At 41.9% G+C, this 25,606-nt stretch overlaps 2 protein-coding genes across 7 annotated transcripts; one reads left to right on the forward strand and one right to left on the reverse strand.

The window, feature by feature from the left end:
* Window positions 1-1,002: 1,002 nt before the first annotated feature.
* hars (histidyl-tRNA synthetase) lies at window positions 1,003-13,985 on the reverse strand. 2 transcript variants are annotated; one of them, XM_073487012.1, is made up of 14 exons: window positions 13,905-13,985; window positions 13,216-13,359; window positions 11,131-11,220; window positions 10,595-10,714; window positions 10,390-10,485; window positions 9,472-9,597; window positions 9,236-9,343; window positions 9,044-9,142; window positions 7,901-7,994; window positions 5,926-6,056; window positions 5,517-5,789; window positions 5,305-5,421; window positions 4,938-5,084; window positions 1,003-1,665 (listed from the first exon to the last, which is right to left on the reverse strand). In XM_073487012.1, the coding sequence occupies exons 2-14, from the start codon at window positions 13,303-13,305 to the stop codon at window positions 1,606-1,608; spliced, it is 1,551 nt and encodes a 516-aa protein (XP_073343113.1). In that variant the 5' UTR covers window positions 13,306-13,359; window positions 13,905-13,985; the 3' UTR covers window positions 1,003-1,605. The 2 variants fall into 2 exon arrangements, with proteins under 2 accessions (XP_073343113.1, XP_073343112.1); XM_073487011.1 differs by lacking the exon at window positions 13,905-13,985 and adding an exon at window positions 11,403-11,801 and having other exon boundaries at window positions 13,216-13,380.
* Window positions 13,986-14,075: 90 nt separating this feature from the next.
* ugl (ureidoglycolate lyase) lies at window positions 14,076-25,096 on the forward strand. Of its 5 annotated transcripts, none has more exons than XM_073486873.1 (15): window positions 14,076-14,183; window positions 19,401-19,529; window positions 19,612-19,830; window positions 19,918-20,008; window positions 20,168-20,244; window positions 21,032-21,142; window positions 21,244-21,303; window positions 21,725-21,881; window positions 22,086-22,284; window positions 22,632-22,710; window positions 22,808-22,900; window positions 23,157-23,229; window positions 23,348-23,415; window positions 23,787-23,911; window positions 24,165-24,691. In XM_073486873.1, exons 2-15 carry the CDS (start codon window positions 19,413-19,415, stop codon window positions 24,334-24,336), a joined length of 1,641 nt encoding a protein of 546 aa, XP_073342974.1. In that variant the 5' UTR covers window positions 14,076-14,183; window positions 19,401-19,412; the 3' UTR covers window positions 24,337-24,691. The 5 variants fall into 5 exon arrangements, with proteins under 5 accessions (XP_073342974.1, XP_073342973.1, XP_073342972.1 ...); XM_073486872.1 differs by lacking the exon at window positions 14,076-14,183 and adding an exon at window positions 14,764-14,810 and having other exon boundaries at window positions 24,165-25,096; XM_073486871.1 differs by lacking the exon at window positions 14,076-14,183 and adding an exon at window positions 14,764-14,810 and having other exon boundaries at window positions 24,120-24,427.
* Window positions 25,097-25,606: the final 510 nt, after the last annotated feature.

Here is a 25,606-nt window from a genome sequence, read left to right on the forward strand (position 1 = left end):
CGTAGATATGTTGGGTTGTACTGTGTTTCTCCATCAGCTCCCACTGACTTCAGTACAGCTGACACCGCAGTCTGGATCCAAAGTGAGATTCAGTGACCTAATGACCCTTCCTTTTTTTTAAGGTCCTTGACATGAGGAAAGTGTGTTGGGAATCCTCCCAGCATGCACTGGGGCAGTAGATTGATTCACATAAGTCACCAGTTTTTACAGATGTTGAATCTTGAACCTTCCAGCACCATGTTTCACTGTGGCTTTGAATCACTGTGGTATTATTCTCCCTCCTGTTTGTCTCCTTACATACACCCTTCTGTTACTGACACTTATCTTTCACTGGGATTCATCAGTAAATAGACTTTGTTCATCATCCGCTGTGATCTTATGGTATTTCTTGGCCCACCTCAAGTGTTTGCCGTGTCCATCCTGAGAAGTGGTTTAGAAACTGCTGCTCGTCCTCTGAGACACTACGAGACAGCCTCCTTTTAACAGGACAACTGCTGATTGGACTCTTGTGTTGTTTATTCACTAAATTCTGTCTCTGTGATGAAGTTGCCTTTCTATCTCTCAGTGAACTGAGCTTGTTCCATGCACTGGCCCTTAGAAACCTTTGGTCTAGACATGATTTGACACTGTGACAGGCAGCTCCTCTTTGCTTAGAACAACCATTTGACTTCTGACACCTTTATTCACCTCCGGAATCCTCAAACCTTCTGATTAAGTCAATGTTTTCATGACCTTAAGAGATGTTCATGTTGAGCTAATGGTTCTTAAACTTGTGAAGAAAAATCTGCCCTCAGACTTGCAGTTGCAGTTACATGGGCCTCACTGTGAGAGCGTACCCAACATTTGGGCTGTGGCCACTAAAGGAGAATCCAGTCAGACACGTTTACATGTTAAACACTTTGACTCCACGTGCTCAGCTTTTAACATCTCTGAAATAAAATATAAAACGACAGCGGTCTACATGATGAGAAACAACCTTTTCACGTCAGCTAGTGTCAAAAATGTGAGCAAAATGATGAATGTTTTTATTTTTGGATACTTGACAGTACAGGCATGTTTGATACAAGTACACACGAGCCTTTGTTATGAGAAGAACTGAACTGCAGCAAATAATCTGATGTGTTCATATAGAAGGTAAATGTCTGACAGAGGCTCTCATCCTTGGACCTCGACAGAAGAAGCATGTCTGACTGAGCACAGCTCTGAAAAAGGATTTTTCTACTCTGAATCCGACCAAACTGATCTCCAGCAGCTTTCTGAGACTTGAATAGTTTGAAGAACAGATCATTGATATTCATCAAATATCAGAGGACATAAACTGCAACACATTTCCTGGATGCTGTTCTCTAATGACAGTGTTCCTTTTTAAGACGCACATCAAACTTTCAGTTAGCTTCATTGCTTTTGGCTGCCTGCCCTGTTACAGTGTGCAACATAATACCAGTCTCTGGTATGAAAATGAGGCTGGATGTGTTTTCATAGCTGCATGATGTCCAACATGCTCTTTAGAGGGCGAGGCAGGAGATTCTGTACAAGAGTCTGCAGAGTGTGTGTTTGAAGCAGTCAGACGATGTGATGGGGTTGTAGCTGGACAGAAGGGAGCAGCTAGGCCTCAGAGGTCCTCCTCCTGATCTCATCTATAAGGTCTGCTCTGGAAATATCAGCCTGTGGAAAGGAAAATAGGGTTAGTTCTAACCACTTTAAACACAATCGCATCAGTGAGACCAGTTTATTTAGGCAGAAAGCGTCTGACATAATTCACAACCGTCTTCCTGGAGCTTTGGAGGCCGGCTGGCTGTGTGATACTGATAAAATCCTCTATCACAACAGAACATATTGTGAACTTTCCACTTAGAAGATACAGTCCCCTCCAAAACCTTTGCAACAGCGAGGCCAATTCCTTTATTTTGGCTGTACACAGAAAACATTTGGGTTTGACATCAAAAGATGAATATGAGACAAGAGATCAGCAGTTCAGGTTTAATTTCCAGGTATTTATCTAGATCTGTTACAAAAGTTAGAAGTCAGCATGATTTGTAACAGAACACCACATGTTTAGGTGAGCAAAAGTATAGGAACAGGTAGACTTCAACTAGATTAGAGTGAATTATAGTTAATATTTAGTTGCAAATCCTTTGCTTGCAGTAACTGCATCAAGCCTGCGACCCACTGACATCACCAAACCTTTGCATTCTTCTTTCGTGATGCTTTTCCAGGCTTTCACCGCAGCCTCTTTCAGTTGTCGTTTGTTTCGGGGGGTTTCTCCCTTCACCTCTTTCCCCCGATGAACTCCTTGGTTGTTTTGGTAGTGTGTTTTGGGTCGTTGTCTTGCTGCATGATGAAGTATCACATGATAGGTTTGGTTCCACCTCTCTTTAAACTGGCAGACAAAATGTTTCTGTAGACTTCTGAGTTTATTTTGCTGCTGCCATCATGTGTGTTACATCATCAATGAAGATCAATGAGCCCATCCCAGAAGAAGCCATGCAAGCCCAAGCCATGATATTACCTCCACCTTGTTTCACAGATGAGCTTGTGTGTTTGGGATCATGAGCAGATCCTTTCTTTCTCCACACATTAGCCTTTCCATCAATTTGGTAAAGACACTTGTCTCTGTACTTTTTGGCAAATTCCAATCTGGCCTTCCTATTCTTATTGCTTATTGCTGCTATAGTGGTTTGCATCTTCTGGTGTAGCCTCTGTACTTTTGTTCCCGAAGTCTTCTGCAAACGGTGGATTGTGATACCTTCGCTCCTGCCCTCTGGAGGTTGTTGGTGATGTCACCGACAGTTGTTTTAGGGTTTTTCTTTACAGCTCTCACAATGTTTTGTCATCAACTGCTGGTGTTTTCCTTTGTCTACCAGTTCGACATCTGTTGCTGAGTACGCCAGTCGTTTCTTTCTTCTTCAGGAGATTCCAGATGGTTGTGCTGGCTATGGCCAATGCCACCTTTTAAACTATAAATGCAGTCTGCAAAGGCAAACCCCAAAGCTAACACAGAGTAGACATTCAGCTCTATTTATTGTTTGAATAATCAGTGTGATAGGACACACCTGGGCAGCAAAAAACACCTGTCAGTCACATGTTCCAATAATTTGTTCACTTGAAATGGGTGAGTTCAATCAAAAGGTGCCATCTTCTAACTTTTGATCTCAATGTAAATACCTGGAAATGGAAGCTGACATACTGATCTCTTGTCTCATATTCATCTTTTGGTGTCAAACCCAAATGTTTTCAGTGTACGGCAAAAATAAAGGAATTGGCCTCGCTTTTCCAATAGTTTCAGAGGGGACTGTAGATAAAATGGTTGTTTTCACTCTAATTACCCAAGCAGCAACCTCCCGGGCTGAAAAATTAAGCCAACATGGAATTACCAAGAACAGCGGCTCCTCGAATGGCATAAAATGGCCGACTTTACAGCAGAAAATAACATGTTTACAGCCTGGTGCGAAAAACAGTTAGGTCTCTGTAGCCAATTTATCCCTACATAACAACTGTTCAGGGGGTGAATTTTTACATCGTATTATAGTATTAAGGCTTCAAGTTCTGCCTAATTCAGTGTGTGGCCACATTGAGTGACAGCTAGGGACAGTGAGGGCTTCACCTCAGCTAACTGCAGTCACTGATCTTTACCTCCCAGTCGTGTTTGTGGTGTTGGTTCCTTTTGGAGAATTGTTAATGCAAATATTGTCTTATATATATATATATATATATACATATATATACATATATATACATATATACATATATATATATATACATATACATATACACATACACATATATACATATACACATACACATATACATATATACATATACACATACACATATACATATACACATACACATATACATATATATACATATACATATACACATATATATATATATATACACACATATATATATATATATATATACACACATATATATATATATACACACATATATATACACATATATACACACATATATATACACATATATATACACACACACATATATATGTATATGTATATATATATATATATATATATATATATATATATATATATATATATATATATATATATATATATATATATATACATATGTCTTGCTGTGCAGTGAATTGGACTAACAGACCGGAGCGGCGGGACAGACGGCGGTGTTTTGGATTAATGAGCGACCCTGTTAGTGTTAACCTGCAGACAGCAGCTGGAGCTGGCCAGCTCTGGAGGAGACAGTCAGAGCTTAATGTCCTGTAATTCTTTATTTGACTGCTGAATGGAGGGAAATGTTCTTGGTAAAAAGAAAAGGCTCTGCAGGATAACAGACAGAAACTGAGTCTCTGGTGAGTGCTGACTTTCTTCAGAGACTAAACTGAACACAAACAGACACACACACCCTCAGTGCTGGCTGTTGCTCTCTATCTTACAGCTAATGTACAGTAAGGTATTCTGACTGTTAAACCTGTGATCAGACTCGTGAATAACGTGAGATCAAATTCTCTTCTCTTTGTGTGTGAACACAGATAGCTTGTTAGTGCTAGCTAGCTTGGTAGCTTCCAGCTAGGTGGGCTAGTTAGTCTTCTAACTAGACTCAGTTCAGCTCCACCCACGCTCCACCTCTCTGCCCATTTTTGATTAGCCGGGAGTCAGGCACTGCCAAGATGGCGACAGACAGCACCACCAACTTTGAGCTATAGGTGACATCATGGTGGCTCTGTCCACTATTTCTACAGTCCGTGTTATTACATTAATCTTTTTGCTTGTTTTGCTTTTACTCTGCACACTTGTAGAACAGGGCTACTGTTCCTCTGTGTTTTTACAGGATATAAATAAAGGTTATGTACAAAAAGTGTGTATCATCAACAGAACTTTCATTCAGATGCTGCTTTGTATCTGAGTGTATGAGAGCAGCGATACAGTGTGTGTCCTGTTTCAGTGGTGTACCTCCTCTCTGGTGGCCACCACACGGAGTTTGACCACGCCATCTTTCAGCTCCTGTTCTCCCAGTATGGCCACCAGGGGGATCCCAGACTCCTCACAGTGCTGCAGCTGACTCAGCAGTTTGGGGTTCTTCTTGTACATCACCTCTGCCTGGACACACACAGACACAGATACAGACCACCATATAAGGAGTGCTTTAATTTCCTCATTAGTAATCATACCAATCAGACAAAGTCTTTGAGTGACTATTTGGCCTTAAATATAGGGACATACAGATAAACAGAGTCACAGATGTGAAAACACTGATACACAACAGATTGTGTGTGAAATGTGGAAACAAACGTAACATACAAAACACACTCTCACACACCTTAATGCCGGCATTCCAGAGCTCAGTGACGAGTTTGAGCTTCTCCTCCAGCAGGTTTTTCTGAGCAGACGCCACCATGACCTGAACCTCTGTGGTACGAACCTTCTCTGCTGAGGCCTGAACAACACAACACTGTTACAGTCTACACACACTTATTATCAATACACTGCTTCAACCACACACACTGCTACAGACAACAGCTGACACATTACCTCAGCCTTCTGCTCCATGATGGAGAAGACCCTCTCGATGCCGATGCTGACGCCCACACACGGCACTTTCCTGCCCTTGGGGTCAAACATGCCCACCAGGCCGTCGTAGCGCCCTCCGCCAGCCACGCTGCCCACGCTGACACTCTCCTCTCCAGGTGCCCCGTTCTGGGCTTCAGCTGATACTAGGGCCACACCTGCCTGAGTCAGCACCGCCTCATAAATGATTCCTGTATAATAGTCGAGACCCCGAGCCAGACTGAGGTCAAACACCACCTGGAGGTGATGGGAGTAAGTAAAGACAGAAGTAACATGGTAATGAGAGAATGTGTGATGAAACAAGAAACAAATATAATGGAAACAAATTGTGAAAAAGAAAGTTATAGTATGCCTGACTAACAGCATGTCTCACCTTGTCTGTGACCTGGAAGAGGTGCAGGTAACTGAAGAGCAGCTTTATGTCAGAGAGGCCAGCACAGGCCTGCTTACTCTGAGACATCTTCTGGTCCTGCAGGAGGCGCTCTGCTAACTCCATTCCACCTGCTGCAGAAACAGGAGCACAGCCAGCAGACAGGCACAAACGTTAGTGTTCATCTGGAGTTGAGCTTGTATCCACCTGATGAATGGAAGTACTTTGTTTACTCTCTGTCTAGCTGCTAAACGCTCCACTATGTTCACCAGTGTACCCTCCCCTACATGATGAGGAAATCCTTTGAATAATCCAGAATTAGGTGAAGGCCAACCGATGAGTTGCATTCATATAATGTGATCACGCACTCACTCACTCACTCACTCACTCACTCACTCACTCACTCACACACTCACACACACACACACAGTAGGTGTGAGTAGCAGTCTTAGGTGCAGCACACTGAGTTTTAGAGCTGGTGTAGTTGCTGACACCAGAGGGACATTTCACTGACATATTACACGATGTTACTTCAGTTTATACTAAAATGGCACTCAGGGGAGTGCACACCTCCACCAAGGCCAAACAGTCCCCTTTAAAGGAGTAGTCTTTAGTTTTGTAAAAGAAATGTTAATGAGCAGGGAAAGATCTTCATTGGCTAAAACTAAACTAAACTAAATAAACAAACTGTCTTTGTTTCCATGACTGAATAAACATACTGACCTTAAAGGACAACACAATTTATACTGTTTGTTTATATGTGGCGGACCCTGCCACCTTTCTCGCTTTAAAACAGTGTTCTGGGACCTTATTTTCCTCTGAGAACAGCTTGTGGAAAAAGTTTGCATTATTTCCTCATTAGTATTGTAAATATTAAAATTCTGGGTTTGGATTTCCTCTCCAAAACTACACAGTGCTCCTTTAATACAGAAGCAGTATTTTAATGTTGCAGCGTATTAAGGTGGAGTTTATGTTATCTACTTGATGTACAGCTGTCCATTTTGGTCTGCAGTACTGCATGACATTTTGCAAACTGATGTTGAATCAGTAACTGGTAACTATAGCTGTCAGATAACTATTGTGGAGTAAAAAGTACAATATCTCCCTCAGCAAACGGAAACCTGTATTGTTGAGGCAGTGTTTCCAATTAATTAACGAGACTCTGGCAGCCTGCCATAGTCTAAGTTGCTGCACCACAGTCTCATATTGATCCAACAATGTTTTCACACACTCAGAGAGGTGAAACTACCTATATCTTCTGGTCATGGAAAGAAAAAAAACATAATAAAGACTTAGTGAAACAGCTGTCAGGTAAATTTGTGGTCCCTAACAGTAACATTAAGTTGATGTGCTAGCTTGTAGTCAGTCTCGTTAACCTAGCCGTGCAGTACATAGCCTATATCTCCCTGTCTGTGTTTTATGTACCAGCCACTTCCAGCACTGTTCTGTTACTCTGTGCCTGAAAAACATGAGACTGAATTACAACTCATTTATTATGCCAACAGGCGCTGTTAATCAAGCACAGCTCGGAAAGATAACCCTGTTGCGCGATATGACCCGTTGTGTTTTCCAGCAACAACCTCAACCACACAGACCAGACAATATACAGTGAAGATAGCACTCACAGGCGCTCATGATTTTAAAACAAGACAATGATTATCTGGTCTCTCAGATAATGTTTAGTTACAAGTCAGGCTACAAGATTAAAAGCAATAGATTGATATTGACTATTGATTATAGCTTATAGGCTTGTGCTAACATTGTATAGCCAGAGCTGTGTAGTTGTAAATTGTGAGGACCAGGCAGCAGAGTCTAAGATTGGTGTTATATTTGATTATTTTCTACATTTATATTCTCCACTTCTCTGTGTGTTTCCCACAGGAAATCCTGTGGGAAACACTGGTTGAGGAACCGCTAATCAGTAGACAGTGAGACCACTGATGTCTCACATCTGGTGTGAATTTGGGGAAAGTCTCACCCTGCATATTGACGTACTCCCCAATCTGGTCAGCAGCCTCCTCTGACAAGCCCTTCTCATTCACCATTTCCTTCTTCACTTCCTCCCAGGGCATCTAGTTTGGACAACAGAAAATGGCATAACAAGATGGGTCAGGGGCAGGTGATGATGAATGACAGATACAGGGTGAAAGAGAACAAGAGTTTGGAAAGAGGTCAACATCAGACTAACCGCAACCACCAACAGTATAATGTCCAGTATGTGGACATTATACTGTGCAATTTATTTCTCTATAGAAGTAGCAGTATGTTGCAGTATGCATGTGAATGGCAGCTGTAAACAATACTGCTATAACTTTAAAGTGACAAGTTGACAACTTTGAAGTGCTTTCTTCTGGCATGAACGTGCACACACGTATTTTTTGGTGGCAAACACGGTCAGTCATTGAAGCCGCAGTGGCAGCTGTAGCTGTCGTTTCCCGGTAACGTACTCGTATGACAGGGTGCTCGTACCGGAGCTCTGTGACTGGTATCTAATTCAAGACGAGCAAGCACTTTCTTCCCGCTGCTGCCGTACAGTAGCTTGTTTGAACACACGCTGCAGAAGCAAGCACCCAGCTCCCTCAATTTGTGGAACCAAGGGCTGAACGGCTTCCCATCTCCATCATTTTTCTCTATCCATGCCCAGCGACATTTGTTCTTCACTCCTCTCCCAAGTAAGGCAGTGTTTTTGCCTGGTTTAATAAACGTTGCTTCCATTTGAGCTGTGTTGCAGGGCTACCACACCGCACTCACGTTTCTTGTAAAACCCACCCTACTCTGCCTCTGATTGGCTAGCACTCGTTGATCGGCCTCATACCATTGGTAGGTGGAACCACCCTTTGCTTCGCTGAAGATGATTGGTTAAACCACGTCAACCAACCACTTTTTTTTCCTTTCCAAAATAGTCAAACGCCGGAAATCAGAGTAGTTTAAGCCCTGCAGTGCAGTGAAAATCTAGCCTTCATACCAATATTTGACTCTGTAGAGCACCATGTACCATTAACTAGACCTTCTGTCAGGGACCAGGGCTCTAAATGAGCAGCAGGCTTTGCAGAATTGAGTGGAACTGAACAGCGCAGTGTGCACAGCAGTAAGGCTCTATAGGTAGGTATAGAGTCTATACCTTATCCAGTTTATCCACTGTTGAACAGATGGTGCGGAACTTGTCATCTGGAACGCCACACACAGCGAACATCCCGTCGAGGATGCGTCTGTCGTTGACCTGTGGAGTGGAGGACGTGGTTACAGAGATGACATCCACTGATCACAGTCTGCAAGTTTCATCTGTAGATCTCACTGCATGGGCATGACAAACCTTGATACGGAAGTCACCGAGGTCCAGCTCGCTGAGGATTTCGTGCACGATCTTCAGACACTCAGCGTCTGGAATCATGGCGTCATACTGGCCTGCTATGTCAAAATCCTGAAACACAAACACAAATTGATTCAAGTAACACACAATCTCCTAGCCAAAGAGACATTTAAGTGAATTCAACCAGGTCTGTTATCTACCCGGTCAAGTGTGGAAAGACATATTTGAAGATGACTCACACATTGGTAAAACTCTCTGTAGCGTCCGCGGGTCATGGCTGGGTTATCACGGCGGTAGACCTTAGCGATGTGGTAGCGCTTGATGTTGGTTATCTTGTTCATGGCCAGGTAGCGGGCAAAGGGCACCTGAAAGAGGGCAGGTCAAGGACAACACGCCACTCTTTGCTTTGATGGAGGCAGTCCAAATTTTGATTTCATCAACTGAAACTATGACATTAATGACCTTTATCATGGAACAAATGGAGCTAAATATAATGAAACCTTTGAAAATGAGAACAACGACAAAATCTAATTCAAAATTTCATCAATTAATAAAACCTACACAATAATACCTCGCTTGTAAATACATCTTAAATAGTCTTTATATCACTCAGCCCTACAACCATACACATGTTCCTCTAGATGTTCCCTAAGGAATTATCACTATGTTTGAGCTTTTCCTCTCAAATTAAACTCGGACAGTATTTTAGAGCACAAGTGATTCAATCTGCTTCTCAATGATTCGCTGCTCTGGGAGTGCACAGGAGCTGTAGTACTGCTAATGCTAAGTGAGCAGGAGTGTCAGGGAGAGAGTGCACTTCAGATTTGATGATAAGTGGATTTACTGAGATTCTGAACATGAAATGTGTGTGCTGTGCGCGCTGTGTGTAGTGAGTGTGTGGTTGCGTTAAAGAGATAGCAGCAGCAAAGCAGGAGAAAGAAAGGTTAGCAGTTTGTAGATGTTGTCAATGTGACAAACAGCTGATTGCAGGAGAAAAATGCTAATTATGTATATTATATACATAATGAAATAATCCTCAGACAGCCATATCTGCTGAACTCTAGTTAACACCTGGTTAAGACTGAATATGAGGCCGCCTGAGCACACTGTTCATGTTCAGCTGGCTGATGCTCGTGGCTGTGTGTATTTAAGGATACAGTGAGGTCATATCTGAGGGACAGCAGCTCTCCTCCTTGGTCTTTGAGGTCGTAGATGAGCTTGGAATCCTCTCCATACTTCCCTGTTAGGGTTTCCTACACACCACGTAGAGACAGCAAACATTTATGTTTCAATTCGAAGTGATCTCATGTTTTCCACACACTCTACTGAGTGGCCACCATGTTACACTGTGTGAACGTGTACCTTCAGTTCAAAAACAGGTGTGTCGATGGTCTCTGCTCCGTGGCGTTTGAAGCAGCCGATGATGGTGTTGAAGACTTTCTCTCTGATGGCCATCTGCTTGGGGTTGTAGTCCCTTGTTCCCTGAGACAGAAAGTCAGTTGATGTGTTTCAGTCTGACTGTGAACTTAACTTGACCCAACTTCAGAAATGTTCCAAAACAATATGAGAATGTGGTATGCATCCATCGGCAGGGCTGTAGTGAATAAACTCAGGATCAAATACTGTAATTACTGCTCTCCAAACGATAATGTTTCTTGGTGTCAGCTACTGTTTTTATCATTTTTCACGTTAACTGAAGATGAAAATTAAAAAATATGATATATATTCTAGTGTATCAAGTTATGGACGTAAAAGATCAGCAGGGATGCGCAACAATTAGCCGTTTAAAAAACAACTCAACTTAAGTGGAACTGTGATCACAGACCCCCATTTTCACATATGATAACCAGATAAAGGTCAGACATCAACACCAGGGGATGGCAGCACTGTAGTCTCACCTTTGCTGTCTTGAGGACAAACTGATGTTTGCCATCATCTCCTCCTAGCCGAGCTTTCAGCTCCAGCAGTTTGGCTACCTCTTCATCAATCTGAGACACACACACACACACACACACACACACACAGAAGAGAGGAAGAAGAGCAGATGATAAGAACTTTGTAAACACAAGTTTTCTAACGTAAGTGTCTGCACTGATCAAACTACAGATGACATTTGATTGAAGGATATTTTGCCAAAAACACACACATGCACTCAACACCAGAGGCCTACCTGAGCAGCAGTGATCCCAGGGAGAGCATGCAGAGATCGGACACGTGTTGCAGTCCGACAGCCCACCAGACCAGAGCAAGCACGAATACAAAACATGCCCAGCATGTTCATTCCACAGCACAGGGGATACAAAAAGACAAGGGCCAAAAAATAAGTCCAGAAATTGGACAGGCAAAGTTCAGGAGTGCATCATGGGTACATCAATGTCCAGTGGTATTGTCCAGGGCCAGCCACAGCAGCCAGTCACAATGGTCAGTAGAAGGAGAGCCAGGAAGTGAGTTGAGCAATGATGTCCCCAAACGGTGAGGCAGATGATGGTGATGATGAAGGACGAGGCAGGTCGAGGTCATCCAGGGCCAGGCAGGAAGAACAGGAGAAAAGTGGTAAGCAACCCTAGCACTAGGGAGGGCGGGGCATCATCATCATCATCATCACAGCGTGGAGGATAGAACATGAGACGTACCAAGTCAATCAAAGCAGCGAGCCAACACAGCCCACACACACACACACACACACACACACACACACAGCACCCTAGTATCAAATCTATGTGTCCAGTGTATATAGTGAGTCTAGCAGGCAGCTTGACGAGATTTTCAAACGTGACTTTTTGTCTGCAGCCTCCAGCTCAATCACAAAGAAATATTACAGGTAATCCCTTCTGAATGATGCTAGGGCAGTGTATCAAACCTCAGTACTTTTTATGACGACAACACATTTGTGTCCATAGAACTAAGTTCTCAAAAGTTGGGAGTAACTCTACCAGCTGTTGGCATTGAATCCCTGATCAGATTGGTCATCACGTTTACTCCCGATTACATCATTTTTGAGAGGAATCTTTGCACTTGCCAAAGAGCCAAATTGGACATGCACTGCTTGATTTTCAGGCATCGTTCAAAGTGAAAGTAGATTGTGACATTACAGCTGAGAAGTCAAACCAAACAAGACGCAGACAAATACTGGCCAGATCAAGCTTACAGAGAGTGAGATCAGAAGAGAGGTGAACTGAGGCTGCTGTCTGTGGACTGTTCAGCTCATCTCCTAACACATGCAGGTTTTAACCGTGTGGCATTTGCAAGGTACTCTGTCCCTGTCACACCACACATGTAAAAATAGTGGGATGGCACCTGAAGAAATCTGATTAGCTATTAGCAAGTGCCTGATGACAGATGCTAGCAGGTTATTGCATCAGCTCCCCTCACACCTCTCGGACAGACACGCTTTAAGTGACAGAGTCGTCTAAACACCTCCCTCTGGATATAAACTATACTGCATCTGTTTTGTGGGTCGGATTGCGACTTTTCCTGCACATTTCATACCGCTACGTTAGCTCTAGCTTGTACAGCTAACTCGACGAAGCTAAGGAGGGCGGTCACAGCCGGTTAGCCGCTATCATCTGGGGCAACGCTAAGCTAACTGAAAGCTAGCTGGCAAATAACATTTACTAAATTATGCGTGTCTTACTCTTAATTCGGCAAAGAAATAACAGAGGGAGAAGGTCTTCATTTAAAAGACTTCATAATGGGTGTTTCAACTGTAACAGGCAGCGTTTTGGACCTTGTGAATGCCGAATAAAGCAGCGTCTCACATTAAATCCGACACCTGGGAGTCAGATGTGGGCAACATGATGTTCGCAACGACTTGACAGAGTTGATAGGACTCTGGTGTTGGGATTTCCAGACAGCTGCGCAGAATGAATGAAGTTGTTCTCGGGCTGTTGTGTTGCTCATGCCCGATGGACATGCTCTCCCCCGCATGTTAGCAACTAGCTTCGCTCTGACATCAACATTAACCCCTCACTCTGAGTACTGACCTGGTCTTTGCTCGCCTTCTCTGACTTTAACTTCCGGACGACTTCACCTTGGCTTTTAATCGCTTCTTGTATCTGTGCTTTGTCCTCCATGGCTTCTCATTGATGTCTTTCCACCGTCAGCTCCCCGGCCTGCAGCTGTCAGGACTGGCAGTGTCGTGAAGCGGAAACGGAAAACAAGTCAGACTTCCGGTCGAGATTTTCTAAGTAAAAGACTTCCTGGCGAAGCTGAGGAGATTATCAGTCAGTAGATTAACAGCAGCACAACACAACTTTTATTTTTCTGCAAAGTTTCACATGTTAAATACGAGTAGAGAAAAAAAACACATTCGGGTCACATCATTGTTTCAGTTTCAGGGGTCACAAACCAACAGATTAATGCTGGGGAGTGGGAACCCCTGAAGCACTGCAGGCGGCTACGGTCCGCTCAGGACAAACATGGAAAGTTTATTTTGGTGTTGTGATTGTGACTGAAGGCATCAATAGACACATATTCAAATATTCAAAGAGACAGAAGAAGAACCAACGTGTACTCTAACAGCACTGAGAAGACTCATGAGAAGGCTTGTTTAGTTTCTAGGTTACCTTTGAAAGGGATTAAACCAGGTGTTTGCTCAGGACAAGAAAGGTTAGAACTGGACTGTAGAATGGAAAATGTATAGTGATGAATGGTGGATCAAGGCTGTTCAGACCTGGTGTCAACGTCTGTCCTGAGTCAGTCGATCACAGGTGGACAGCTGTAAGTACAATTGTGAACACCTCCGAGACACACTGAGGACCCATTTGGGACCTGATCACTCAGACCACATTCAGAGGCGGTCTGGACCACGTGACCACATTCTCTTATCAGTGTGGACGCACATATGTCCTGGGTCCGCTGAAGGACCGTCTACTCAACTGACATCCTCTGTGAAACAAGAAGAAGAAGAAGCCACAACAACAGACAGGATTACTCTCTGTCTGATCTCCAGGTGCTTCACTGTAATGTAAATGACATGTTTGGTCTCTGTTATCCTGCCGATGTCAGCAGCAGATGTTTGTGAACACACTGTCTGTTTCCACTGATCCAACCACTGAACTAGTTACCACAACATCACCAGACTCCCTTAACAAATCACCTGTTTTAAGAGTTATTGAGTGAGGAGAAACTCAACAAACTTTGCTACGACAAAACTTTAGTAACTGTGTCAAACGCTGACTACAGCAAAGTCTTAACAATTTGGGCTTTCTTGTTAATTCTGCCAACGTGATACATGAATATGTTTCTTATTTTGTGTAAAAACATTTATTTGCAGGTAGAGCAGGGATGAACAGACACATGTTGATACCAGATGTGAGCAGCCTCGGGGCCTAATATGTAGTAGTCTAATTTCCCCCCCAAAAAAATGAGAGATATCTTTTAGATCACATATCAGCATGTCTTAGGTGACCAAATTGCTAATGTTGGTCATAAAATAGCCTTAAATGTACAGAATACACATACAGGACTTTAAACTGAACATACAAGCAAACATCTTCCTGTTCAAACAGTGACCAAAAGTTAGTTCATAACCAAAGTCCACTTCTGTTGAGTGAGCAGAGCACCTGTCAACATGTCTGTGAGTATCATTGCATTACTTTGTTTTGTGGCTGAATAGACTTTAGAGACTGAAGTAGCGACATCATGAGTGAGAGAAAGAAACAAGTACAATGTGAGGAGTTGTTAACAGCATGTTGCATGATGGACTTTGAACGTCAGAGCAGTTTCTTTAGTTTACTGTACTCTGATAGTTCAAGTGCTACTTTCAGGTGCCTCTTTGCTTTGACAAGTCTTTGAAATCTTTCGCATAAATGTGGTCAAAATAAAAAGCTGCTCAGGGTTACTGAACCTTAAATGCCTGAATCAAAGACTAAGCATACTGACAGCTCCTCAGAGAACCTTATCAGGACCAACCCATGCTTCTTATTCACACAAACAGATTTAAAAGCAGCAGCCTGTCTCTGGTGCTGTAATTATTAGTCAAATAATCAATTAGTTGATAAACAGAAGAGCTACACTGGTGCAAAATTAAATAGTTAATTCCCCAAATTATCTTTTCCACACAGTCTTTTTCACATTTGTCCTGTTAACTTGTTCAAGTTGTATTGTAAAGAGTTGGGAAGATGTGGAACGCAATGATCAGTATGATCAAAGATTTACTATAACACATTTGGTCCAAGTCCCAAGTCATTTTTCCTTGGGCAAGTAAAGTCATAGGTTGTCTCAACTCAAGTCAAGTCCTTCGTCAAGACAAGTCAGGTCTTGCTTAATTATGTGTTTATCTGAAGGTTGACAGTCAAGAGGCCAACAGGAAACATGAGTTGACCTGAGTTATTAAAGTTAACTCTGACCACCTGAGCCAACACCTCTGCAGTTCTGAAGCATGTTAACATCTTTCATCTCATCAGTGTCACCGTTAACTGTTTGCTTCAGTCTCTCTGCTCTCCTTAGTTTTGTTAGCAGCAGGCAGCTGTTTAAGTGAAAAGGCTCTGATAAATCCACTGCAGGCCTACAGTACCTGCTCAGAAGCAAACAGGCACAAGCCCCATTTACACTGGCTTTTCAAGGCGGGAATCGTGTGCCATTAATATGGAAGCCCATTTCCGCCAGTGTTATGAAAAAAAAAAGATCCTGTAAGTCATTATAATGAGATAGTATCTCAAAATAATGACTTACTATCTCAAAATAATGAGATAGTATCTCAAAATAATGACTTACTATCTCAAAATAATGAGATAGTATCTCAATATATCGACTTAGTATGTCAATATATTGACTTAGTATCTCAATATATTGACTTAGTATGTCAATATATTGAATAAGTATCTCAAAAAAATGACTTAGTATGTCAAAATAATGAGATAGTATCTCAAAATAATGAGATTGTATCTCAATATATTGACTTAGTATCTCAAAATATTGACTTAGTATCTCAAAATAATGACTTAGTATCTCAAAATAATGAGATAGTATCTCAAAATAATGACTTAGTATGTCAAAATAATGATTTAGTATGTCAAAATAATGATTTAGTATGTCAAAATAATGAGATAGTATCTCAAAATAATGACTTAGTATGTCAAAATAATGATTTAGTATGTCAAAATAATGAGATAGTATCTCAAAATAATGACTTAGTATGTCAAAATAATGATTTAGTATGTCAAAATAATGAGATAGTATCTCAAAATAATGACTTAGTATGTCAAAATAATGATTTAGTATGTCAAAATAATGACTTAGTATCTCAAAATAATGAGATAGTATCTCAAAATAATGACTTAGTATGTCAAAATAATGATTTAGTATGTCAAAATAATGAGATAGTATCTCAAAATAATGACTTAGTATGTCAAAATAATGATTTAGTATGTCAAAATAATGACTTAGTATGTCAAAATAATGATTTAGTATGTCAAAATAATGACTTAGTATGTCAAAATAATGATTTAGTATCTCAAAATAATGAGATAGTATCCCAAAATAATGACTTAGGCCTATGTCTTGTTTCCTCATATGCGCCAAAACAACAGAAGCAAGTGGGTGAGACAAGGCTTAGCAGACCTAAATGGATACCATCATTGAAGACTACTTTAGATGTGGATTCACAAATCGTGAAATTTAGTGCTCTTGGAGGAATCACATAATATCAAACTAAGCCTTTGGACTCTAGAGAGCTACAAAAGAACCAGCTTTGGCAGAGACAAAATAAGACAGATGAAGCTGAAGTGGCATCCTTCATTGACCAACAGCTACAGATGTCTGGCAAACAGCACGTTTACAGATGGATGCACCAGAAATGTTGGCTGGCTGGGATAGCTACCGACAGAGAAACTGTGCGCCAATTGATGTGACTGATGGACAGAAATGGGGAGGATCTGAGTGCACGCAACTGTTTGAGACAGCACATGTATGTCAGTCGTGGGCCAAATTCTGTATGGCATATAGACGGGTACGATAAATTAAAGCCATATGGCATATGTATCAGTGGTTGCATAGATGGCTTTTCAAGAAAAATGATGTGGCTAGAAGCATACAAAACCAACAGTGACCCTCATATTATCGCAGGTTATTTTATAGATGCTGTGACCGAAAAACAATGGATGTCCACAAAAAGTCAGGTTAGATCTCGGTACTGAGAATACACACTTTGCAGTGATGCAAAAGTTTCTGCACAACAGTGAGGATGAGAATGGTACGTGAGTGTCTCACTTTAGGTCCAAGTACTGGCGATCAAAGGATTGAACGTTGGTGGTGCACCTTGAGAAGTGAATGCATCCAGTTTTGGATGGATCACTTCGACCAGCTGAAAGCAGATGGCTATTTTGTTGACAGCTTCATTGACAAATCACTGATCCAGTTTTGCTTCCAAAATACCATACAGGTATACTATCCTCAAAATATTGTTTATCAACACAAATGTAACTATGAGATATAACGGCATAAACACGGATTATTTTCACACTCACTCTTTTTCTATAGGAGGAGCTTGATGAAGTTGTAACTGTCTGGAATGATCATCACATAAGAACAACCAACAATCCTCAGGCTCCAAATAGCCGCCCTTCAATAATCTACGCGGTTCCCAATCTTTATGGGTCTCAGAATTTCTTGCAGCCAGCTCATCAAATGAAGATAGAAATATGTCGAGAGGACTGTGTTTTTAAGGACTATCCTTGTGATGACGATGTGTTTCACTTATGTATGGAATTTATGGCTGAGCACAACCTTGCAATGTCTGATGATGTGTATGAAATTACTGACCTTCATCTAAGACTTCGTCAAATGATTATTAATGGGTTGGGGAAATAGAGAAAAAGCTTCAGCTAAATAGGCCTACCATTGTATACAAATATGCCCTTAATTGTTTATTGTACATGGCATCTGAAATACAGGCATTACATGACATTAGTGACAGTCTTTAAATTATAGGTTGATGTTTATGTAGCTCCATATTGCCTTAACAACCAAGGTTTTAAAAGAGCAGCACGTGTAGATTATAATTTTTACATTTTAATTTTGAGCAAGCTCACATGCAGGTGTTGCATCTCTTTGAGTGTCATTCTAGTTATTATTAGTTACTCTTACAGTAACTGTTATTATGCTGATAAAGCCATTTTATTAATATAGACTGGCGAGCGAGAGGCAATAAAACATAACACACGGAGAAGAAAAAAAGTGTCTTAACTTTTTTCCAAACCTGATTTTAAAATTCTTACAATGCTGGTTGTTAAGAACAAATATCTTGTAAAGTCGGCGCAGGTGGACGCTGTAACTTGTTACATTTAATGAATTTTTAGTAGTGAGAAGATGTCCTTATCGGTCAAAGGACTGGTTTCAGTGCTAGTAAAATGAAACAAAATAATTAAAATCAAAGTACATCAGCGATTCCATTCTCATTCTTAAATGATAGTCTGATATTTTTGGATATATATATTATTTTATATAATACTATCTCATTATTTTGAGATACAAAGTCAATATATTGAGATACTATCTAGTTATTTTGAGATACTAAGTCAATATTTCGAGATACTATCTCATTATTTTGAGATACTAAGTCAATATTTCGAGATACTATCTCATTATTTCGAGATACTAAGTCAATTTTTGAGATACTATCTCATTATTTTGAGATACTATCCCATTATTTTGAGATACTACCCCATTATTTTGAGATACTAAGTCGATATTTTGAGATACTATCTCATTATAATGACTTACAGGATCTTTTTTTTTCATCACACTGGCGGAATTGGGCTTCCATACATTATTCCATCTCGCCATCTGTGTGAAAGTTACAGAGGTGAAGTGAGACGTCTGCACAGAGCCCAAAGATACTAAAAGACAACACCCACCCAGCCCCAGTCTGTTCACCCTGCTGCCATCTGACAACACATACAGAAGTATCTGCTGCCGTACCACCAGACTACAGAGCAGCTTCATTCCCCAGGCCGTGAGACTCCTGAACTCAACCTCAACACTCCACCATAAAAAATGTTCTTATGTAAAGCAAATATAACTTGCATTTCATTGTACAACCTGTGATTAGAAAATGAATATTCAAACCTTTAAAATGAGCACCTTTCTTTGAAAATGGAGATTGACTTTGATGAACCAACATCATATAGACTTTAATATGTTGACTGTTTTTTTTTTTTGTCCACAGGGTCCAGTCAGCATGGAGCTGTCTCCCCCTCCCTCAGGTCTAGAAGCAGAGTACGAGACACTCTTCACCACCGACTCCCTGCTCTTCCTCCATGAGCTCATCTCCACATTCAACGAGGAGGTGGATGAGGTAGGCCGGCTAAAGATAGCCTTTTTATTGAATGCACAGAAGACTTGTTTAAATCAGCATTTTTCTGCTCTACTCTGTTCAGGTCCTGCGGTTAAGAATGTCCAGAAAGGCCCACTTGGACCTTTCAGGTGAGCTGCCAAGCTTTCTGAAAAGTACCACACATATCAGGAGGGACCCAGCCTGGAGAGTGCTCCCCGTCCCCCTGAGGCTCCAGAGAAGACACGTGGATATTGGGGATCTGGCTCCCTGCGACACCCAGCGCTTCATTAAAGCTCTGCTGTCACCAGCACAAGGCATACAGGTACCATCTCTGCTGGCACTTTCAACCACATGCAGCTCTTCTGTTGTGTCCGAACAGAAGCTGAAGTCTTCTCTTTTGTCTCGGCAGGTTGACTTCGATGATGGGAACTGCCCCACATATCACAACCAGATCAAAGGCCTTCATAATGTTTTGAAGGCGGTTCATAACCAGCTCCCCGGTAACTTCCCTCGACTTGTTTTACATTGTTACTCATGTTAGTGCAGCTACATTACTGTACAGGGACATGAATATTTGTGTGTGAATATTCCAGATGTGGAACAGGGTAAACACCACGGTCCACATACACTCATGTAGCACACCACCCATGTGTTTACAGATGTTCCACACATATCACAGGCTCCAGTGCTGATGCTTCGTCCCCGTGCCTGGAACATGGTGGAGCACAACATGATGGTAGTCCTGCATTTTCTCTACTTCACTTCCATCAGTGTTCAGTGTGGAGGTCTGAGCCACTCAGGGGAGTTTAAATTCTATAATTAAACAAAATAGGGTACAACTATTATGTCAATAACCAAACCAGTAAGGAAAGGTGGTTTTAGAGCCACTGTGAAACACTTACTTGACTTCTCAGAATTCAATGGCCCTAGTCCTCTTCTAGAATAAAAGCTTTAGCAATTTTCCACCATTATTTCATTCCTGTCAGTGTGGAGAAAGCTTTTTTGTTGGAAAATATATTTTACAGAACATTTACAGGTGCAATATGAAAGAGCTGTCATTGAAAACATTCAAAAATGAACAAAAATTGTCAACAGAACGTGAAAAATTAACAGTATTTGCGTCCATTTATTGTGTTGCAGGGATCTACTGAAATTAGCATGCTAACCAGCTAGCTTTGGCCCGTCCTGGTCCAAAGCTGCTGTACTAGCAGCGAAAACACCACCACTCCCCCGGTGCACTCAGCTCCCACTCTGGGCCGCTAGTTGTACAGCTAAATGAGCTAACCGGCTAACAGCAGCTAAAGTTACAGTTACAGCTTACTGTATATGTTTTGAGAGTAAACTGAACACCATCAGACAAAATCAGCAGGTTTCAAATATCAGTCTGATGCTGCCATAACATGCGATGAGTGCTTGTCATTATATTTGATGTGTTGAAGGCTGTATTAGTAAATGAATGATCAAAAGATAATAAGCCATACATAAAGAAGACAAGTGTTCCTCTGTGTCTGTCCGTCTGTCAGGTGGAGGGCAGGGAGGCTCCTGGTCCTCTCTTTGACTTTGGACTCCTCATGTTTCACTGTGGAAACACACTGTTTGAAAACAACAGTGGACCCTTTTTCTACCTCTCAAAGGTAACACACATACACACACACACACACACACACACACACACACACACACACACACAGATCACTAAGCAAATGAAGCTCCACTGTTTCTCTTTGTTTTCCAGGTGGAGAGCTTCATGGAGGCCAGACTATGGAACAAGATATTTGTCTGGACACAACAGAAGGTCTGCACACGTGTCAGTGTTTATGTGTCAGTCAACTGGTCAGCTCAGTTTGACCATAAAATAGCCCAATATCACAAATCACAGTCACTATCTGTACCATAACTGCTGAACCATAGTTTAAGTTCAGCAGATGTGCATGTTACCCCCCCCCCCCCCCATTTCCTGTCGCCTTTTGGTAATAACAGACTGATATTTCATTTCAACAAACTTCAGGATTGGGAGTGTTCCTAGAAGTGTGTGTGCTCATCAATCAATTTATCTTTATATGTATAGCACTTTTCATACATCCAAGTGACACAAAGTGCTTCACACAGTGAGAACAATGAAAACACACATACATATACAGCAAGCAACAAGAACAGGAGCTGAGGAAGCACTATCTTGAGTAAAATGTTATGTGTGTCTGTATGTGTGTGTCCAGCTCGGCCTGCCACTGGGCTGCATCAAGGCGACGGTGCTAATTGAAAATGTCTTAGCAGCATTTGAGATGGAGGAGATTCTGTACGAGCTGCGAGACCATTCAGCAGGACTCAACTGTGGCATCTGGGATTACTCAGCCTCCTTTGTCAACAAATTTGGTGAGGCAAACATGCTGGCTTTCAGCTGCTCCATACATCCCTGTGTTTTCCTCTGAACCCAATAGGTATGATGGGGTGTTTTTGTTATAAATAACTTTTTACAATAAAAAAAATTGTAAAAATTGAAGACAAAGACACATACAGTTATGGTGGAGAGGGCGGTTCGTCTCACTATATTGAAGAGGTCATGTGTTTCTCCTCCAGGTCACAGACAGGCCTTCCTGCTGCCTGACCGTAGTAAATATGTCAACATGGAGAAGCGTTTCCTGCGCAGCTACATGGACCTGTTGGTTCAGACGTGTCATCGGAGGGGAGCGCTGGCCACAGGAGGCATGGCTGCCCTGCTGCTGCCTCAGGACGCGCTCAGTGACTCCCACAGCAGAGTGTTGGCTGCTGTCACCAGGTGGGATCATCCCTGCTCACACACACTCTTACATTAGCCTTGTGTTGGCTAATGTTAGCTGATGCATGTAAAATTTAAATACATATTGCTGTGTAAATGACTTAATTTACACAGCACTTCATTGCAGTATTAGGGCTGTTACCATATCAGATTTTCCCTCCACAATTATCATGGCCATAACAATGTTTTCACGATATCTAGAGAAAATGAACAGAATCTAGCTAGCTAGTAGCTACTTCCACAGTGTGTGGCTACTATCATCAGCGTACATATACACTGGCCATGTGTGTATTCTGTACTGACACTGCCTGTATTTTTTTGTGACAGTGTTTTCTCCCCCCTCTTAGACTGAAGCTGCTGGAGATCAAGGCAGGTGTGGATGGTTTCATGGTGTATGACCTGGGTTTGATCGAGCCCATGCAGAAGGTAAGCCATGGATTATGAGCCAGGCAGAGATCTCTAGGTATAGATTGCTAATAATGACTTGTGTTTTCTCATCGTGGTGATTCCTCCCCTCTTCCAGCTGTTCAAGCTCCACACTGAGGGTGATAACCAGCTTCACCAGCTTCGTAATGATGTCACTGTGACTCCTGATGACCTACTGTCCATGCCTGCGGTCAGTCGATGAGTCGTCCCAGAACTGAACTGCAGAGGATACCTTACAAAGCTGTAACATTTTAAAAGGAGCCATTTGAATGAACTAATATCCTGAAGAGAGTGTGAAGAAACAACAGTGCTGATGTTATGTCAAAGACATCTATGTACTGTGTTGTACAGTGTTTCTGACTTTGTCAGCTTCATGTGAAAGAACAGGACAAGCTGTATAAGTCATAATAATAAAGTGTATTTTGATGTGTTTTGTTTATCCTTAGGGAGGAGTCACCCTGAACGGTTTGAGGTATAACATCGCAGTTGGTGTCCTCTTTATTAATGCTTGGCTGGCAGGTATGTATATTTGCTTATCTGTGTTCTTCTCATCTTTAGGAGCAGACAGGATGGAGTGAGGCGGAGCAGGAACAAAGTCTTATTGTGTAGACCGTTAAAAGCACGCTCTGTTTCCTAGGTTACGGACACTTTTTCTACAGAGGCCAGGTTGAAGATTCAGCCACAGCCGAGATTTCCAGATCACAGGTCCGTCTCCAGCGCCCACCAAGTGTACAACACAGAGGATATACTCTGGACTCATCCACATCTAGTTGTTAGCTAAATCACACCGTAAACTTGAGATGTTTCAGTCTGTACAGACTGACAGATTGGTATCACCTCCCTAGAGCCATAGCTACAAACTAATCTCCTTCTTCAGGTCTTCATGTGTGCGGGTGTGGTTTGATAAAATTTGATTGACAGTGGCTTGGGAATACAAGAACACGACCCTAGTTTAAATTTAGCTGAATCCTGATTGGTGTACAGAAATATGTGACGTCACACTTGGGGACAGCTTGTTGTTAATCAGCAGTGTGGACCTGAAATGACTCTGAAGTATGAATATGTTGATGTGTCAGGTGTGGCAGTGGATCCGTCATCAGACTCAGCTGGAGGACGACAGCAGGGTGGTGAGCAGGCGGCTGGTGACTGACCTCACCATCAAGGTCATGATGGACCTGAGCGCTCGCTGTCACTCTGTGAGGTGAGCAGACACTCCAGTGTAATGTGAGCACCAAACAGCAACCATTTACTTATTGAAATATTGATATAGTCTTAAATATTTTCACTCATGAGACGTGTGAAATATTACTCTTACATAGTGTTAATAGATGTATGCATTCACAATAAATGACTATAGGACCAATAAACAAGGATCAGGTGAGCACTTCATTCTCACCTGACATTTACAGACCTGCTATATCGGCCTTGTGTCTCTTTCTCTCCGCCTTCTTCAGTGCCAAACAGAAGTTAAACACCGCAGCAGACATGTTCCTGGAGGTGGTCCTGAAGAGAGATTTCCCAGAGTTCATCACCACCTACTTGAATCAGGACCACACCTTTCTCTGCTCCCAGAGCTGTGGACAAGTGGAGGCTTTGGACAAGGACACGCACCAGTCCAAACTGTGACGGTCCAGCTGGAACATTCATGTTCTGTATATCACACTGAGGACAGCACTTTGACTTTTTTATTTGCAATAGCTAACTTATCATTCAAGTAAACTGTGATTATATAGTGTTATGGCTGAAGAAGAGTGACACCATCCGCGACATGGAGATTGTTCCCTATAAGCTTCACTTTCACTGTGCTGTTCAGCCTGCCAGCTGGCTAGATTTTTCCAGGAAGTCCTGCCCCTTCTAGTGTGCCCCATGGGCCCTTATTGTGCCATGAATTACACAGAAGCAGACTGGAGTGTGCTGTGACCCTGCTGTGCGATGAAATAATTTAAGTCTCAATGATGTAATAAAGTTAAGTTGCACATCATTTTGTCAGTGAAATTGTGTGTACATGAGGAGGTTTCAACCAGCAGGAAGTTTAGGAACAATAGGATTCATACTCTGTGGACCACCAGCAAGCAGTCCTGGGTGAGCCGGTAGCTGACCCGCTGGAGCTTGCACCCCATGTACAGAGGCTGAGTCTGTAGGAGCTCTGCAGCCTGGGCTTGATTTTGATACGTGGCCCTTTGCGGAGCGTCGTCTTGTCTCTCTCCTGTCAGATTCTCAGCTGCTCTAACTAACAAAAGGCACAAAAAGCCCAAAGTAATAATAAATTTTCATTTATTTTCCATCCTTCACCCCATCACATTATACATTTGTAAGTGCTGTTATATTGTGTGTCAAGGTTTTAATCAATTTAAAGATAATTCTGCATTAAAATGACTAAAATCGACTCGACCTTTGTTCTACATGTTGTTAAGTTGTGTCCTCACATTAACAGTGTTCAAACCAGAGAAAGCCACAAGTTTACTCAAGGTAACACTTTCAGGATAGGGAAGCAGGCTAATGAGATACATTTAAGATGAATACATCTTTAAAACATGACCTCATTTGTGCCTCAGTCAGCAATTGTGGTTGTTGTGTTCACTACCCCTAAAGTCAGTTTGACCTAAGGATCATTCGTGTTTATCCACCCTCCCAAAAAAAAAAAACAGTAGTGAGCAACAGCGCACATCAAGGATGTGTTTGTGGTTGAATCCAGATGAACTTCTGACTCAACTCAGCAGAGACTCTGGTTCTCTCTCTTCTTCTTCCCCTCTCCTCTCTATAACGTAACATTCATGAGGTAAAGTACATTTCCCTTCAGCTCCAGTCAGCAGTCAAGTGAAGATAAATCCACTTTTTAATCCCAAAAGTTAAAAAGTAATCTCTGAGCTCTCCTCCCGTCTGTAAATGGCTCGGG

This window comes from Pagrus major, chromosome 18, assembly GCF_040436345.1.
Source record: "Pagrus major chromosome 18, Pma_NU_1.0".
Lineage (NCBI taxonomy): Eukaryota > Metazoa > Chordata > Actinopteri > Spariformes > Sparidae > Pagrus > Pagrus major.

Bases quoted from the DNA above. Each gene is read 5' to 3' on its own strand.
- hars (XM_073487011.1), bottom strand. From the start codon at position 11,513: ATGAACATGCTGGGCATGTTTTGTATTCGTGCTTGCTCTGGTCTGGTG. The intron at 10,715-11,130 runs GTGAGACTACAG...TTTCTGTCTCAG, and splicing joins TTGTCCTCAAGACAGCAAAG to GGAACAAGGGACTACAACCC. The intron at 6,057-7,900 runs GTGAGACTTTCC...CTGTTTCTGCAG, and splicing joins GGAGTACGTCAATATGCAGG to CAGGTGGAATGGAGTTAGCA.
- ugl (XM_073486869.1), top strand. From the start codon at position 19,344: ATGAACCAACATCATATAGACTTTAATATGTTGACTGTTTTTTTTTTT. The intron at 21,143-21,243 runs GTAACACACATA...TTTGTTTTCCAG, and splicing joins CCTTTTTCTACCTCTCAAAG to GTGGAGAGCTTCATGGAGGC. The intron at 21,304-21,724 runs GTCTGCACACGT...GTGTGTGTCCAG, and splicing joins TTGTCTGGACACAACAGAAG to CTCGGCCTGCCACTGGGCTG.